Here is a 19,028-nt window from a genome sequence, read left to right as displayed (position 1 = left end):
TTGAGTATGTGTTCACCACAAGCCTTATTTCAGGCAAAAAGCTCATTGACGAAACCGGAAGTGTTCATTTGCAGCTTGTTTCCGGTTTTGGCCCACAGAAATACATCATCCCTGCAGCGCTCTGTGTGCTAAAATAAACTCTCTCTCACTCAAGGTGTGCTTCAGCAGCGATGAGCGGAACACATGCTAGCAATTTAGACGAAATTTAGTGTATTTGTGGCAAAATTTGGCGTTTATTCAAAATGAGCCAATCTGCTATCATTTCAATCTCTAACGTTATTTAGTAGTTCAGACACTTCTTCAATGCTTATCGAAGCAGCAGAAGACACCAGGCAGGTTTAAATGGCGCAGGCGCGTGTTGCTATTCTGAGGCGCCGTGAAGTCAATGGCGCAGTATTTTTTGTGTTATTTAAAGGGTGCGTTAGTAATATTCGAAATATTAAAAATAAAAGGATTACAATGTAAAAGATTATTGTGTGCATAAAGATAAAAATGCCTACATGTCATAATGGATAGTCATTGCATGTATCAGAATTGCCTATTTGCAGTAATGACGAATGAAATTGGCCAATCGTGGCAATACACACGTGTTTAAACTCACTCATCAGTGTCTATATTCTGCCATGGCGCGAGCACATGGCTTTTAAAGGGAATGGGAGGTGAGGCTCTGATTGGTTTATTGCACGTTACGCCCAAAACACACCCATGACTCAGTAAGAGACTAGGGACAACCCTTTTAGACCATACACCGGCACGCCGGCCATTTTTTCCATTGTTAAACTAGCAAAAGTGCATTCTGTTATTTTAGATGAAAAAATTGAAATTTAATGACAAATATTTTAGTTTGTTGACAGCATGTTAAGCTGTGTGTGAAATGAATGTTTAAAGAAATAAAATCTGGATTTACACACACTGATGCGGACAGTGATAGTCCTACATGTAATTGTGCAACACGAGTTTTGTGAAGAGTTTCATGTGTAGGCAGGTCATATTCATCTGTGTTCACGCACTGTGTTTGTGTTGAAGAGCGAGACGTGACAGAAACCTGCAGGTTAGGTGGAATAACTGAATCAGATCAATGTGTGAATCTAAATATCACTGGAGATGTACGTGTGTTATTTAGAGATACTTTCCTACATGTGTTTCATTAGCACCTTCTGAGCTGGTGCTTGCTTATATTTTTGTGTTACTATGGTGTTGCAAAACTGCAACCACTTCCTGTTTTTTCTTTTTTCTTTTTTCCAGTTCAGTCTGACTTTGTAAAACCACAGTTCTCTAGAACCGTTCGTAAGGTGTTTAATAATTATCATCCTTGTTTCAGCTCAATTTTATCATATACCCGACTCTGAATAGCACTAGCATTATTTAAAGAATGATTCTGAATTTATACAGTATGATAGTGTTATAAATCTGAACCTGTTGCTCACTGATAATAATCATAGCTCACATTCATATTTAGACATGGTGTCTTGTAACTACAGAAATAGGACGTTCATTTCAACATTTTCTGAAAGCTTTCAGGTGTCATCTGTGCTGTGTTAGTTCCTGTGTGCCCCGGTTGCCCTTTTGTGTGCTCACTTGTTTCCATAACAACCCATAGTGTTCACCTGTGTCTGGTTTATCTCCATCATTCGCTCTATGAAACGCTCCGTTCAGTTCAGGCCTGTGTCTGGTGTCTTCAGCGCTTAAGGTGGGTTCTGCTAGTCTACATTGTGTCATCTAATAAAGTCTGACTGCTGTGCGTACATAGATCCTGCCTTTATAGGAACCAACCCGTGACGTTCTCAAAAACGTTCTGTCAAGGTTCTCTCAACGTTCTTCCAGTAACATTAATAGGACTTTTGTTCAAAGTTATCTGCTCTTTAATAATGTTCTCACAACTTTAGCACAAAAATCATTCATCATTCGTAATTCATCATATTTAACAAGCAATACAGCGATTTTTTAAAGAATAGTTGAGTTAAATAAAACTACCCAGCAGGTCAGGCAAACATTTAAAAACAACCCAAGTTGGGTTGAAAATGGACTAACCCAGTGGTTGGGTTAAATGTTTGCCTGACCTGCTGGGTAGTTTTATTTAACTATTCATTAAAAATTGCTGTATTGTTTGCTTAAAATATATGTTATAAATTAACATTTATAAATGTTCAATACATAAAAATGTATTATTAAGTTTAATGAATAACAATTAAACAATAAACATGTATTAAATTGCTTATTAATAAATGTTCAGCTTTTGATTATTATTATTGCCTCTAGTAATTATGTGTCTGATTTTTAATTTCCAATATATTTTGGGTTCATTTTAAGCCAGACAGTCATTTTTAAACAATAGTTAAATAAAACATTTAAACATTTAACCCAACTGCTGGGTTTGTCCATTTCCAACCCAACTTGGGTTGTTTTTAACCCAGCATTTTATTAGTGATGGAATGTTTTTCAAAAAAAAAAAAATGTCAAAATGGAATGTTTTGAACGTTCATAGAACATTCAGAAATAACGTTTTCATAACTTAATAGGACGTTCTAAGAACATATCTTACTAGCGGTCAGTATATTTTTAAAATCATAAGTCAATGCAATATGTATAAATGCTGTAAAAATATTCTGCTCATTTTTAGTCAGCTAATGCATGAACATACAGGGGACAGTTTAACAAATGTGAGGTGAATAAAGAGTAAAGTGTGGACTTATCTTTACTGAATCAGATTTTTTATTTATTTTTTATGTACATTTGTTTTTGTTTATAGCTCGTATCACCATAGCAATCATAACAGTATCAACAGCAACTGCTCTGTTCAGGAAGTGAGAGGAGAAGATGTGAAGTACGTTCTGATGATGTCTTGTTTACTCAGTGTCATAACAACATGATGACCAACAACACACCAGCAGTAATGTAACACTGTACTATATTCAAAACTCTTCATGTAAATACATGTAAAAACTGCTTCTGTTTTTCATGAGATGTGAGATGACGAGAAACAGCTAAAACTGCTTCGTCTGTTCATGATGTAGCTTCACTATTGCTTTCCTGTTATGAATCTTTATCCGAAAGCTCATTTCAGTTGTATCTCATGTAATTCATGTTGGTAACGACTGCTTCTCATACTGACTGAAAAGAAAATTCACTGTAACATATTGAAGAGTTTGAGGACAATGCAACAAATCTTAATCATCACTAACTAGGCTTAATTTTCTTGATGTATTTATAGACATGTGACCTGGATATGTTCTTTTTTTGTGAGATAAATGGGATCAGTGTGTAAGCTGAGAGTAGTTTGAAAGTACTTGGACATTCAGTTTACCAAAATGAATCAGGAATCATGGCAGTCAGTGTTGTGCAGATAAACATTCACTCTCTGAACACACTGAAGGACAGAGAGAGAGAGAGAGCGGTTGAGGGAGGAGTAGAAGGGAGTGTTCAAACACACACTACCCTTTCCTCTCATCTCTATTAGAGCCGACACTGAAACCTCACCTCACAATACTCCAAACTTACAGTGAACTCTATCCCAGCTCTCTTCTGCAGCAACCTCATCGGTCATCAGGATGTGGATGGTGCTGCTGGGACTCGTGTCTGGATTACTGGCCTCCTCCGGATCAGAGGCGTCCACAGGTGAGAAAACCCGTCAGAGGGATCATGTCTTTGTGTATTATTGACTATGAATGGAGCAGCGCTGCTGCCTGTGTGTGTGTGAATACAGTTAAACTCACTCCTGAAGAGAACAGGATATGCAGCTGAAAACTTCAGCATCTCAAGAGCGAACCAGCAGAGAGCCAGAGGAGTTTAGACTGTTTAAAACCCATTTCATGCGAGAGAAATGTAATGGTGTGGGATGAGTAATGTTGTTTCCAGATTATTCCTCACTTGAAGTCTTTGAGCATCTCTTTGTGTTGTACCGCATATGCAGGAAATGAAAGCTCACACCCCCCAAAAAACAGTTTTCGCAAGACTCGGCGGTTACTGTGGTAACATTTTGTTCTAAAGTTTGTCACTAGTTCTTGAAAACTTTTGACACTTGACTTGCCAAATGTAAGTTGGATGGATAAATCTGTGCTTTGCTGCTGCGCTGTATTGTGTTATAACATTGATGTCTTTTTCACCTCTTACACCACCTCTGAGGTTCTTTGTGCCTGAAATACCAATAAATGCCTAAATGGAGAACAGAATGAAACTAGTCAATGCCACAGTCAGCCACTAAACCATCTCTGATTTACTTTGATCTCTGTCACTTTGAGTGGAGTTGTTGACGTGTTTTATGTTAAATCTCAGCATGAAAGAAGTGTGTTTGTGTTGAGGGAATGCTGAGAAACTCTTTGTTGGTTGGAGAGACATGCTACTGGGCAGCTGTAAATTTCAGCATTTCAAAAGAAATCCAGCGAGAGTTTCAACGGTATCAAAAGTCAACAAAACGCCTCTCCAGACTTTTCCTCCTGTTAGCGTCTCTGTGTGTAGTGGAGCTTGTTCTCAGCCCATCAAACGATTATCCATCTCTCTACAGCCCGAATCTTTTCAAAACAGTGTGAAGACGTCTGGGCATCAAGGTTATGAGTTTCTGCAGTTTTGGTGTTGGGATTTGGTCCCATTCTTGCCTGATACAGGTTTCCAGCTGCTGAAGAGTTTGTGGTCGTCTTTGACGTATTTTTCTTTATCGGTGAAAGATCTGGACTGCAGGCAGGCCAATTCAGCACCTGGACTCTTCTACGACGAAGTCATGTTGTTGTAATAGTTTCAGTATGTGGTTTTGCATTGTCCTGCTGAAAAACACAAGGCCTTCCCTGAAATAGATGTCTGTAGGGGAGCATATGTTGCTCTAAAACACGGCAGCGTTTCTGGACCATGTTCACATATGGCTTCCTTTTTGCATGATAGTGCTTTAGTTGGCATCTGCAGATGGCACGGCGGATTGTTTACCGACACTGGTTTCTGGAAGTATTCCTGGGCCCGTTTAGTAATGTCATTGACAAAATCATGCCGATGAGTGATGCAGTGTCGTCTGAGGGCCTGAAGGCCATGGGCATCTAATAAAGGTCTTCGGCCTTGTCCCTTACGCACAGAGATTTCTCCAGATTTGCAAAGCATTTGTAATTTGACATTGAGGAACATTGTTTTTAAAGTATTCCACAATCTTTTTACGCACTCTTTCACAGCTCTTTATTATTATAAAGATTATTATAGCTTATGCCTATATAAGATGAATGACATAAAAATAGATTTTTATCCAAAGTGACGTTCAGTGCATTTAAGGAAAAACATTTTTGCCAGCATGTGTTTCTTGGGAATTACAATGTACAACTAGTTGTAAACAACTAAAAACTAATTTTTCATCTGATAAATGAGGCAATGTGATCGATCACAAATGTAATTATGTTATTAAAAAGTAACTGCAATCTAATAATGCACATTTTAAAATGTGTAGTCCATTTTGTAATCCATAACTACCCAACACTCAGAGCTGAGTGGATTGCTTATGAATTGTAATCAGTTACTGCAATGTAAAGACAGTAAATACTTCAGAATACTAACACTAATGTACCTGTTAGTGTTTGCTGATAAAAACAAAACCACATCTTATGATTTTAAAACATATTTACTTAAAATTATGTACATTTAGAAAACAGCAACATTACAAAAACAAATATTGAAAAACATGAAATTCACAGCAATATCACTGCTACATCAAATATGTCATCATATATTGTTGTTATTATTATTATTATTATTTAATATATATTTAATCTATATTTCTCCCTCACCACCGGAAAAACTTGAAGAATCACAAACGTATATAATTTGACAGGTTTATTATGAAAAAAATATAAATGTTTAAAAAAAATGAAAAATTAGGTGAATCAATGAATTGAGAACAACTTACTGCCATTGTGTAAATAATATGTAATCATGTAATCCATAAAAAAGTAACTGTAGTCTAATTACAAGTATTTTAAAAAGTAGTTTACTCTAATTACAAGTACTTGGTTACTTGGATCTGATTACATAATCCAGATTTCATGTAATCCGTTACTACCCAGCTCTGCCAACACTGTACGATGCAGCTGTAACATGCATGCTCTGTTTTGGTTTAGTTTCATTGTGTTTTGGTTCTATTTTCCCTGTTCTGGTTTGCCTGTGTTACATTCTTTGGTGGAAATTAGTTCTGTGCAGCTGTTTCTGTTCAGTTGATTCTTCTGGCTAGTATTTAAGTCCTCAGTTTCCTTTGTCTCACTGTCCAGTATTGTTTTGTATTGGTTATTTCCTCAACATCTTCCCTGTGATTATACTATGTTCCTAGTGGAATTTACTATTAAAGACCACTTTTGTTATCCTTTGTGATTGTGCGTTTACTACAGCCTACACAGAACCTGTGTGTGTGTGTGTGTGAGATTCATTGTTTAATATAAAATGTCATGATTATGTTCTGTTTAGCTAGTTCCTGTTGTGTCAGTGTGAGTTCTCGTTAGTTTCTATGATTACAGATTAATTCATCTTTGTAGTTCCCGTGTAGTTCCCTCATTTATTAAATCTATATATACTCCCTGTACTCTTCTGTTCAGTCCTTTGTCGGTTATTGTCTCGTATAATGTTATACATTTCCAGTACAGTCTATTTTGAAGTGTTATCTGTTGTTTGTATTACTTAAAACTCAACACAACCTGACATAAACAGGGTCTGGCACTATTTGTTCCACAAATGTTCCCAAACATTAAACACAATTATACTAATGTTGGCCACTTTCAATTGTGCTGTAAAATGTTGTATTTTATGAATGTATTGCCGTATTGCCATGAACCATGTCATTGGCACTTTTCCTGAGGTTGTCTCTGAAATGCAATTAGCAACATGCAGAATACTGTGATATGGTCAATTACAGTATTAAACACATCTGGACACAGCTTTTAATGTAACTCATTCAAAAAAAAAAAAAAAAAAAGAATAAAGATGACATTTTCTTGATAACATGTTTTCTTATACAGAATCTGCAATCATCTCTTGAAAGGTGAAATCATAAGAGAGAGCCAGCAGAGACATTCTATGACATTTACAGTGATAGCAAAGTTCAGCCAAGACCCCACAAACCAGAAAGGTTTTCTGTAGGTTTTCTGCATTGAGCTGATCTGATGGGTGTGAGAGTGGGCCACTTCCTGTGACATGGTCAACCTCAACTCTTATCTGCCAAGCTCTATAGAGAGTATACTATAACCAACACTCAATAAGGGAGCATATAGCACTGATTTAAACCCCAATCTGACAATTTTGGAGGGCAACGGGTTAGATAATGGGCCGCTTCTTGTGGCTTAGTCCACTTCAGATCTCACTTGCCAAGCTTTATACTCATAAAGATATCTACACAGGAGCATATCCTGCTTTAATCCACAGTTGATGAATTGTGTAGGGCGACAGATGAGAGAGTGGGCCTTGGCCTTAGAATTTCCAACACGCAATGCGTTCGGCCGGTCTTGCGGCTGTCAGTGCAGAAACGAAAGCTGCTGATCTCCGCATGTTTTTCCGTCATCGTTGGTGTGTTCATATGTAAATTTCGTGAGCTAATTTGTCCATTAAATCAAAAGATCTGTAAAAAGCCATACATTTACCCACCCATAGACCCTCCCCTTAAAGTAATCCGGACAGAAGTGATTGAAAATGGACAAAATAGACAGATTAAAATACCAGGTGTAAACGGGTATGTCTTCATCATCCACTTGTGATCCGATCAATCAAAACGCATCTTAATACCAGGTGGAAACAAGGCCTAAAAGTCACAATCTAATACTGCTCTCACTCCCCCTTTTCTGTTTTTAAAAGGCGTACTGAAGTTGTACATCACCTTCAGCTTAATGCACTGGAGGGGTTAAAAATAACAGAATGGAACACTTACAGTGATGAAAGTCCTAATAACCTATGCGGGGAACTGATGGGAAAGGGAATGCCTAAGTGAGTAGACCCACAAATGATCATTTGAATAAACTTCCTGAAGGCAGCATACTGTGTTCTCACCTCTCTGAACTTCACCATCATCTCAACGACAGTCCTGAAAAGTCCAGAGGGTGAGACGGCGGCATTAAAGAGGAAGTTCTTCTTAATGGAGTCACTCTCCTTAATGTCTGACAGATTCAGCTACAAATTTCTCTCAATTGCCACCATTGCAGCCATTGAGTAGCCGAAGGCACAGGCCATCTTCTTGGTGGTGCAGATGGCTAAATCTGTGGCCGTGCAGCATTTCTTAACTGCCTCAGGAGGCAACCCCTCACCCTGGTCCATGTCTTTATGTTACTGGCATGGTGTGCTGGCCCCCACCGGCCACGATGGAAGGCAAGACGGGAGCCTTCAGTGAGGATGCCGACCCAGGGGAGAGATACCCAGTGAGGTTCCCTTCTACCCAGGGAATCCTCACATACGCCTGAATAATTTAAATGTGCTGAGGTAACTACATTTCTCCACAAGTCTGACACCTCAGTGTGCATGTCTATTATATAGATTTTATAGATTATAAAATCATTATAAAGCGTGGACATGGAGATGCACACGATCTGGATTGCTACTTTTTGCTCGTCATTATTTCTTCTCTCTCTCTCTCTCACTTTTTTTTTGCAAAACACACACACACTTCACAGACAGCACACAGACAAAGCGGCTTCCTGAAGACAACAAAGGTGATGATGTGTAATGCAAGCACTCTTTTATACTGTCAGCCAGTGAGATTGGCACGATTTCACACATGCTTCAGTCACTGGGTTCCATCAGTCTGGTCACAGGAGTCCAGTTAATAAGATAACTTGCAAAATTATCTTCCAAAACAACAGTTAGTATTTTAAGCTATGCTAAGCTTCCTTACATTGGGGTTCTATTAGTTCCTCATTATTCCATGCATTTATAGTTTTATAATTTGTCATGTGTTGGTTTTTGTTTTAGTGTTTAAACTGTTGTGCTTTATTTGTTTTCTGGAATGTCTTCATCTTTTTTTGTTTGAATAAATCAGCCTGCGATGAGATCCATGTCTTACTCCATCCACCCCGCACCGTAACCCAGATTAATGTGAAGTGTTATTAATTGTTCCCGAAGCTCTTGACCTTTCTGCAGGTCTCTTTCTGTGTTGTCAACTCTATTTCCCTCTTTAAGATTTAAGATTTTTTTATGCTCAAAACTGAAATCAAATCTCTAAACCTTTGTCCTCTATTACTGTTTTGTTTCTCTTACTTTGTCTGGTATGCTTTTTAGAAATTCTCATGTTCTAGAATGGCACAATATAAATATAATTAATTTATTTATATTATTTCTGCCCTGTTTGTCTTTCAGCGGTGAGCGCCCGGAGCTGCAGCTATATTGGAGTGTTTCATGTACAAGGGAGAAATCGCTATAGTCTGACGTTTGAGATGGCCAAGAGCTTGTGTGAAGAGTTATCATCTTCATTAGCCACTATGGAGCAGGTGGAGGTAGCCTATAACAACGGACTACAGACATGCAGGTCAGACATTCAACTGAACATCAGCAACTGACTTCATCAATCATGCAGGATCATCATCAACTTCAGGTCCACCTGTATTTTCTCTGCAGGTATGGCTGGGTAAACAGCACAGAGCTGGTGATTCTCCGTCACAAGGCAAATAAACTCTGCGCTGGCAACCAAACCGGCATCATCATGAAGATTCAAGATGGAAAGAAATATGACGCCTTCTGTTACGATGATACAGGTCTGATTTGTGTAACATGGTGTCTGTTTTAGTCAACTCATGATCAACTGTCTTTTTAACAAAACCTTACACTTTAAACAGATTTGTCAGTGAAGGCCTGTGCAGCTGAGATCCCTGAGATTTTAAATAAAACAGATGTCAGCCCTGTCACAGCATCTACAGGTATAAATATAAATTTTACATTTATGCATTTTGAAGACACTTTTATCTGAAAGAGCCTGTTAACTGTAAGTGTGCCGGTAACAGAACAGTAATTTATTACCCTTTTCCCCTATCACATGTTTTAGTAATAATCAGAAATGGTATCATTAGAAAGCTTTAACACTCAAAATTCATCCTGAGAAAACTGTATTGTTTGTTGACATATAGTTGCAAAGTTTCTTGTAGTTAGTTGAATCCATAGAAATAAGGTGTTACTGTTGTTCATTTTGGCATAATTTTAATAAAGTGATAACCTGCAGTACTTTTCTGGCATACTATAAAGCATCTTAACATTGACAAAACATTAAGCAACAGTAAACATGAAAAAATAAAAATATAAAAAAGTCAATATTTGAGTAGGTTATGTCATTTGTTTGTGATGTTGTGTATTTACTGTGTCTAAATAAATGCAAATATCTGTTAAATTGCTTACTGACAGCAGGTTGAAAAGTTTTTTAAAGAAGGTCAATTTCTCCACTCAATCAAAGTTTGGTGTGCATATACAAACTTCTGCGTAATTGTCATTTCACAGCGGTCACAACAGTCCAACAAGACACTGGAGAGGATGATAATGTAACTTTAACGTCTGAGGTGTTGAGAGATTCAACAGTGTCTACTCCAGATCTCTGGACACAAACCAGTGCTACAGTGAGCCCAGTGGAGCACAATGAGACCGATTACGATCAGACAGACGATACAAACTATACCGAGCATACAGAGGAGTCCACAACCTCACAACCAACTACACACACCACAGAGCTGGCAATGAGCGAGAGAACGTCCAGTCATGAAACACCAGCCAATAAAACAGGTGACATTTCATTATAGGAATATTAGCCAAATCTCAGTTCATCTCTAATGTTTGACAAAAGGTTAATAAGTAATATAATGTTTTATCCTGCCATATCTGGGTTGTATCTACACTTAAAAATAAAGGTTCTTTATTGACATTGATGGTTCCATGAAGAACCTTTAACATCTATGGAACCACTACAGGTTCCCTTTCGTGGGAACTGTCGACGCTGCGTGGTAACGCATTGGGAACCTTCTGCGTGATGTCGTCACTGAAGCACTCATGTATCTAACCAATCGCGTAGCGAGACGTCAGAGACGGGTGACGTCACGGACCAGGAAACTATAAAGCATACCCAGATGCAGAGCACGCTAGCTTCTGTGTCTTCAACAAAGCGCTCTATGTTATCTTGTCTGTCTTATTTGGTGTTGTTTGTCCCGTATCATTACACTATCTCTTTGTCTGAGGACAAGAGTTGCACAAACACACACACATATATATATATATATATATATATATAAATAAGACAATTATAATGGCGGAGGAAAAACGTTTCAGGAAGTGTGTGCATCCCTGCCCCAGATTCATTCCTGACGGGGACACACACGATACCCCGCGGGTGGGGTCCTGCTGCTGCTGAGGCGCAGCGCCGGCTGCTGTCGCGGGGTTCGCAGATGGAGCTGGCGGAGGGGGTTGAGACGGGCCCAGCCTTATCTCGCCCTTTACCCGCTAGCCCCAGTGTCTCTTCTCAGGCGGCTGAAGCACGCGTTGCTGTTTCTTCCCCCCGGAGAGAGGCATCGGCGCTTCACCTCTCTTCCTCCGAGGAGGTTGATGTGGTGAGCGTCGAGACTGGGGAAGAGGACCCGCCATCCTCTTCCCCAGCATATGAGGAGCTCCTGGAGGTAGTGACCAGGGCTGTTGCCAAGTTAAAAATTGACTGGCCAGCAGAGCGGGCAGAACCGAAACCAAAAAGCAAGCTAGATGAGCGCTTTCTGCCCGCTCGGTCGCTACCCCAGTGTCGGGGTTTGCCGTTTTTCACGGACCTCCACACCGAGGTGTCGAGGTCGTGGAAAAGGCCCGTGCAGCATCGTGTATTCAGCCCCCAAACGTCTGTATATAGCAATATAGTGGGGTTGAAACGGCACGGTTATGCGGCGATGCCCCGGGTTGAAGAGACGCTTGCGGGCTATCTCTCGCCCGGGTCGGCATTGTCACTAAAAGCCCCGACGTTGCCCACCAAGCCCTTAAGAACAACATCAAGCTTGGTGGGCAAAGCATACACGGCAGCAGGTCAGGCGGCGGCATGTCTACACACCATGTCGCTGCTTCAGGCATATCAAGCAGACCTACTGGGGGAGATTGATGAGAGCGGGGAGGCCACTTATGATTGTATTCAAGAGATCAGGATGGCAACTGATCTCGCTCTCCGTGCCACCAAAGAGACGGCCAAAGAAATCGGCCGGTCTATGGCAGCCTTGGTGGCTACGGAGAGACATTTGTGGCTGAACCTCTCGGACATAAGGAAGCGAGACAAAGCTGCCCTTATGGACGCGCCGCTGTCCCCTGCGGGCCTCTTCGGCGACGCTGTAAATACAGTCGTCGAGAGGTTCCAGGAGGCGAAAAAACAATCAGCGGCGTTCCAGAGGTTCATCCCCCGCCGCTCTATCCCCCCCGAGGCTGCTGAGCGGGAGCAGCCTCGGCCGTCCACGAGCTCCTCAGTGCACCACAGAGCGCAACAGAAAGTGAGCGTTGCCACTCGAGCTCTCCCACAAACAGCTTGGGGACCAAGGGCAAAACGGACCTGCGGGCCGTTATTATCGCCAGGAAGGCTTCAAAGCGGTCCTGACATCTGTGGGTCAGGACCCAATGAGGGTGGTCCCCTCTGGAGGAAGCCGGGAAAAAATACATCTAAATCCCCCTGGCACCCTCAGGGGGACAGTCCGTCAACCCTGCCACCCAGTGTGCGTCAGGGCACGGCGGTCCCCGCCGGTCCTTCGAGGAGGGCCGGCCACTTGATTCGGTTTTCTGCCGGCGCGCCGTGTCAGATTACCGAGCCAAGTGCTCAAAAAACACCAGAGACCAATCTCGAGAGACTGGTTCCCTTAGTAGATTTTTTGGCAGAGTGGAAACTACTTCCAAATATATCAAATTGGGTGCTGCTCATGATAGAAAAGGGTTACAGAATACAGTTCGGGTCTCGCCCGCCCATATTCAACGGGGTCCTTCCCACAGTGGTGACCCCCGAGCAGTCTCTGGTGATGGAACAAGAGGTTATGACACTCTTGCAAAAAGGAGCTATAGAAAGGGTCCCTCCTCCCAGCAAGCTGTCAGGCTTCTACAGCCATTACTTCATTGTTCCAAAGAAGGATGGAGGACTACGTCCTATCATAGATTTACGCGTGTTAAATCGCTCAATCCAGAAGCTCAAGTTCAAGATGCTTACACTCAAACAGATTATCCCACAGATCAGGTCCGAGGACTGGTTTGTGGCGATAGACCTGAAAGATGCATACTTTCATGTGTCCATCCATCCTTCTCACAGGAAGTTCCTCAGGTTTGCTTTCGGGGGCGAAGCTTACCAGTACAAGGTTCTTCCGTTTGGCCTATCGTTATCACCCCGCACATTCACGAAGTGCGTGGATGCGGCTCTGGCCCCGCTGAGGCTTCAGGGCATCCACGTACTGAATTACATCGACGATTGGTTGATTCTAGCTCAATCAGAGCAACTGGCAGTCCAGCATCGAGATGTTGTTCTGCGTCACATGGAGAGGCTTGGGCTGAGGCTCAACGCAAAAAAGAGTGTGCTAGTTCCGGTTCAAACTATCACTTATCTGGGGGTAGTCTGGGACTCCACCACGATGCGGGCACATCTTTCTCCCGCTCGGGTGAGTGCCATTCTTATGGCTATGAAAAGGGTGAAGTTAGGCCAGTCACTCACTGTAAAACAGTTCCAGAGGCTGTTGGGTCTGATGGCAGCTGCGTCCAACGTGATACCTTTTGGCCTCCTGCTCATGAGACCCTTACAGTGGTGGCTCAGGACCAGGGGATTCTCCCCGAGGGGAAATCCTTTTCGCATGATCAAAGTCTCACGACGATGCCTTCGTGCTCTGGTCATGTGGAAAGATCCCTGGTGGTGGGGACTTCTGGTCGTCGCGTAATGCTTACGACAGATGCTTCCCTCACGGGCTGGGGGGCGATCATGAGTGGCCGTCCAGCTCAGGGCTCATGGGAGGTCCATCAGCTCTCCTGGCACATAAATCGGCTGGAGATGATGGCGGTGTTTCTGGCATTAAAACACTTTCTCCCAGACCTGAGAGGCCATCATGTGTTGGTCCGCACGGACAACACTGCTGTGGTCGCCTATATAAATCATCAGGGGGGTTTGCGGTCTCGCCAACTTTATTACTTGGCCCGTCAGATCCTCCTGTGGGCCCAAGGGAAGCTGCTCTCCCTGAGAGCAGCTTACATCCCAGGGCGCCAAAATATGGGATCAGACGCCCTGTCGAGGCAGGGCCCGAGGCCCGGGGAGTGGAGACTTCACCCAGAAGTGGTGGATCTCCTATGGAAAAATTTCGGTCGAGCAGAAGTCGACCTATTTGCTTCGGGAGAGTCAACCCAGTGTCCACTCTGGTACTCCCTCACCCATCCAGCACCTCTGGGGCTGGATGCCATGGTACAGACGTGGCCGAGGCGGCGTCTGTATGCATTTCCCCCGATCGCCTTGCTCCCGGGAGTTCTGGAGAAAGTACGCCGGGAGGGGGTCAGCCTAATACTGGTGGCTCCCTTTTGGCCAACCAGAATATGGTTCTCGGACCTAGTGTCCCTACTAGACGGCTCCCCAATGGAGCTTCCCCTCAGACAGGACCTCCTGTCACCAGAATTATGGAAACTATGGGCCTGGCCTCTGAGGGGGCCAGGTTCGTAGATGCTGGTCTCCCAACCGAGGTTGTGGAGACCATATTAAACTCCAGAGCTCCCGCCACGAGGAAGCTTTATTTATACAAGTGGAATCTGTTCTCTGCCTGGTGCAGACGTATTAATGTGGACCCTGTCCACGCCTCTATTAGCCACGTGCTTACATTTCTCCAAGAAAAGTTCTCGGAGCGCCTATCCCCTTCACCGTTAAAGGTTTACGTTGCGGCTATATCTGCCTTTCATATTCCCCTTGTAGGTGGCCTTTCGGTGGGTCGAGACCCCCTGGTCACTCGCTTCCTCTGTGGCACACTGAGGTTGAGGCCTCCAGTGCGCACAAGGGTTCCGGCCTGGGACCTGGCCGTGGTTTTACAAGGGTTGGCCGAGGCGACTCTAAAGACTATTTTTCTACTTGCTATTACTTCTCTGAAAAGGATAGGAGATTTACAAGCACTGTCAGTTGCTCCCTCATACCTTGAATTTGCTCCAGGAATGGTGAAAGCATTCCTGCATCCTAGACCGGGCTATGTCCCTAAGGTCCCTACCCACGTTCCAGGTCCCATTGTGCTCCAGGCTTTCTGCCCTCCTCCTTTTAAATCTTCGGATCAGGAAAAACTAAATCTGCTCTGCCCTGTGAGGGCCTTGGATACTTACGTCCACAGAGCTGCCCTGTGGCGTAAGACTGATCAGCTTTTTGTCTGTTATGGGTCCCCTAAAAAAGGGGGCCCTGCATCTAAGCAGAGGATGAGCAAGTGGGTGGTCGAGGCCATCACACTTGCATATGATGCGGCCGGACAGCCTTCTCCTCTGAATGTCCGTGCCCATTCTACGCGGGGTATGGCGGCATCAAAAGCCTTGATGTCAGGTGTCTCCATCGGTGACATTTGTGACGCGGCTGGCTGGTCATGTCAGCACACGTTTGTAAGGTTTTATAACCTTGATGTCGGCTCCACTCCGGGGTCATCAGTTCTACCAAGATAACCTGTCAAGTATTTGCCGCTACGGCACAGTAGGGAACGAGACGCTGCGTCTCTTGCCGTACCCCCTGCATACTTGCGAGCATTTGTCTCAGACTTATCCAGCGTGCTCTGCATCCGGGTATGCTTTATAGTTTCCTGGTCCGTGACGTCACCCGTCTCTGACGTCTCGCTACGCGATTGGTTAGATACATGAGTGCTTCAGTGACGACATCACGCAGAAGGTTCCCAATGCGTTACCACGCAGCGTCTCGTTCCCTACTCAGGGAACCAGGGTTACATCTGTAACCTGAGACGTTTTTTATAGTGGAAAAAGGTTCTTTAGATTATTAAAATGTTCTTCACACTAAGAAAAGGTGGTTCTTAAGAACTGACCACTGGAAGGTTCTCTGGGGAACCTAAAATGGTTCTTCTATGGCATCACTATGAAAACCCCCTTTCAGAACCTTTATTTTTAAGAATTGTTACAGGATATGACTTCTGAAATCTCATTTGAACTGTTGATGTCTGTGTGCTTCTGTCTTTGTTACTCCAGATCCAGGAGATGTCAACCCAAACAACAGGTCTTCGGGATCAGATCCGGTCGGATCATCAGGTTAGAAAGCCTCTTTTATAATATAAATCATATCCAAATCAATTTTATTTATTTTGAGACTACTATTTACATTTACAAGCCTGGATTGACAATATTCTGACAAATTTACACCAGGGTGGGAATTATGAGGGAGATTCTTTAACTCCAGTGCTGGGGGGGCATTGTCCTGCAGACTTTTGCACCAATCCCAAATTGCAAGCAGTTCTGAAGGCCTGGATTAGCTTGTTTCAGTGTGTTCAGTTAGGTTAGATCAGGATTGAGGTCTGATCCTCATCCCTAAAGGATTCTTAAAGTGAATGGTTGTGGCATTTTCAGTCTTAATACTACACATTTTAACAATTTTGTCTGAATTAACACCTGAAAAGCTCTATATTATTGACACAAGCGGGTTTAGTAATGCATGCATTAACAGAACACATTCCTAGTCAAGAAGATATAATATGAATTGCTATGAATACATTTGCAATACAATGCCTTGGACTTTTATGACTGAAACCAGACCAAAGAGCATCTTCTGTTATGTCCAAGTTACTTTCCTCACATATTTGAGGATCCTCAAAAGGGAAAAGCATGGAAATATATATTTTGTAGGCTGTCGTCTCATTGCTCAAATGTTATTTGCACTCTGACTTACACAACTGTGCTGAAATGATTTTATCAGTTTGTTTGAAATAACATTTTATTTGTTATAATCCTTTTACAGACTGGCTGGTCATTTTATTGGCAATTTTGGCAGTTATTCTCATTCTGCTTCTCTGTGTTTTTGTAGCAAAACGAAAAAGGTATGTCTTTTGTAATGCAGATATTACAAATAAATATATATATTAAAATATTATAGATATGTTAAAATACTACATGTCTGTCACAATATTGTAATATTTGTGTTTCGTGTGCAAGTGTGAATCTTAAGAGTGTGTGTAGAACATTTGAGCGCTCATATCTTAGTCTTTAAGTCACCGACTGGATTTAGAAACTGTACTCATATACGGCACCATTAACACTAACATAATAATATCATTGTTGTCATCTTGATGAAAATATACACCTTCCCTTTGGAGGGAAGGGTGGTGGACTCCTGAATGTAATGAACTGTGCTATACACTAAATAGCATTTTGATGTTGTATTGGTGTTAGTGTTGATATTTTTCAGACCTAGGACAGTTTTTCTTGCACTTAGGCCCTGTCCCAAATGGCACACTTCATGTGCACTTGGGGTCTTGTGGACTTACAATGGTAGCCACATGTGCATGTCCCTTAGAAGAATGTAGGGTGTCCAATGGGTCATTTTAGGTTTCAGGTTTACCGCTAGGGCTTAGGGTTATGTTAACAGTGTTATTGGGTTTCACTGAATATGCGTATTTTATTTACCCTCAGATGGTGTGGCAAGAAACAGACTCTGATTATCACAAAAAAGAGCAGCAGTGCAGAAAAAGGTGCACCGGCGTCAGTCACTCGGGAGCAGGAGATGGTCACGCTCGTCAACAATGAAAAGATCATGAGCAGCAACTCAGAGCTTGTCAACATCAATCTGGATGAGCCAACAGAGAAAAGGTTCTAAAACATGACCAGAGAAAGTGATATAGCAACAAAAACATTAAATGGGAATCATTGAGACTGAGATTTGAAGTAAATCAAAAGGAGGTGAAGGATTTAAGGATCAAATCTGAGTTCATGAGAACAGCCTGCTGTATTTGTGTGTGTGTGTGCGTGTGTGTATTCATTTTATATTTCAGTATTAGTGATTTTTAATTTTACACTAGTATAAGTATGTGGAAAGTAATTTTTCCAGTGGCTTTGCTTGGTATAATAACACTGGTGAGATCAGTGCTTGTCAGATGAAAGACGCAACTAAGATTGTTCAATAAACTAAGTTGTTTCCATCACTTGGTCTCCTGCTTTCTGCTTCTCCCTGCCTCTTCTGCAAACCCAAGATAAGACAGAGTTAACATGACAATGTGTTGACTCTGAATATATATTTTCTGACTGAGAGAGAGAGAAGTCTTGTAAAGTCCTCCAGGTGTGACGATTGAAGCCAAAAACACTGCCAGCATCTCTAGGAAGTTTATATGGCAATCAATATGGGCTCCCATTGCCTATCAAAGAGGCGTCCGTTGGGATCATCGTGCAGCGACAGTCCCCTCTTAACCAAACGCCCTGGGAAAAGAACTTGGACCTCGTCCCAGAAAGCAAGGTATGAAAACCTCTGCGCGCAACCTTGATCCTGTGATGGGAAAGCCAAGATACCCCTTGACCACTGATCCACCACCAACACTGCCTCATACGAAGCAGGCCACAGTGAGAGAGGCAAATGACTTGCCAACCAAAGAAGTGACCCTGCAGGTTTGGAGGGCAGTAAGATGGCTTGAGATGGGCAGCGAGAGATTCCTCAAACGCTGGCATCACTACATAACCCTGCTCCACTGTCTAATCTATGGTGGCGAAGTCAGCGCAACAGGATTAGTTAGTCTCACTGAAAAGGGCTGCTTCCAGGACCTCAAAACCTCTTGGTGGAGGTCTTAGAGGAAAGGCATGAGTCTACTGGATGGATGAGAACTGTGGCCGGCCAGAAAATGATCATCAAATTTAAAATGGAACTAGGGGGGTCACGATATACCAGTATTGATGATAAACGTGAAATTTAAAAAAAAGAAATATAAAATTAATTAAGTTAATGTTAATTAAGCTGTCGGAATATACCGTTATTGGCGATAAATGTAATATTTCAAATGAATAGTTCACATATGATAATATGGCATGTAAATAATCCAGTGCCAGCATCTGGTTGACATCCTAACGTTCAGTAGGTGGCAGTGTTGCAACTTAGCGTTACATCCTTTACATATAAGTTAAAAAAAGCCTGA

At 42.3% G+C, this 19,028-nt stretch overlaps 1 protein-coding gene across 1 annotated transcript; it reads left to right on the top strand.

Annotated features, from left to right (window-relative positions):
- The first annotated feature begins 3,418 nt into the window (after positions 1-3,418).
- LOC137015029 (CD44 antigen-like) lies at positions 3,419-18,047 on the top strand. Its single transcript, XM_067379675.1, has 8 exons — positions 3,419-3,615; positions 9,295-9,463; positions 9,553-9,689; positions 9,771-9,851; positions 10,423-10,701; positions 16,108-16,167; positions 16,871-16,949; positions 17,542-18,047. The coding sequence occupies exons 1-8, from the start codon at positions 3,549-3,551 to the stop codon at positions 17,723-17,725; spliced, it is 1,056 nt and encodes a 351-aa protein (XP_067235776.1). The 5' UTR covers positions 3,419-3,548; the 3' UTR covers positions 17,726-18,047.
- Positions 18,048-19,028: the final 981 nt, after the last annotated feature.

The sequence above is a fragment of the Chanodichthys erythropterus genome, chromosome 24, assembly GCF_024489055.1.
Source record: "Chanodichthys erythropterus isolate Z2021 chromosome 24, ASM2448905v1, whole genome shotgun sequence".
Lineage (NCBI taxonomy): Eukaryota > Metazoa > Chordata > Actinopteri > Cypriniformes > Xenocyprididae > Chanodichthys > Chanodichthys erythropterus.
This window is presented reverse-complemented; position numbering and strand designations above follow the sequence as displayed.

Bases quoted from the DNA above. Each gene is read 5' to 3' on its own strand.
- LOC137015029 (XM_067379675.1), top strand. From the start codon at position 3,549: ATGTGGATGGTGCTGCTGGGACTCGTGTCTGGATTACTGGCCTCCTCC. The intron at 3,616-9,294 runs GTGAGAAAACCC...TTTGTCTTTCAG, and splicing joins CGGATCAGAGGCGTCCACAG to CGGTGAGCGCCCGGAGCTGC. The intron at 16,950-17,541 runs GTATGTCTTTTG...ATTTACCCTCAG, and splicing joins TTTGTAGCAAAACGAAAAAG to ATGGTGTGGCAAGAAACAGA.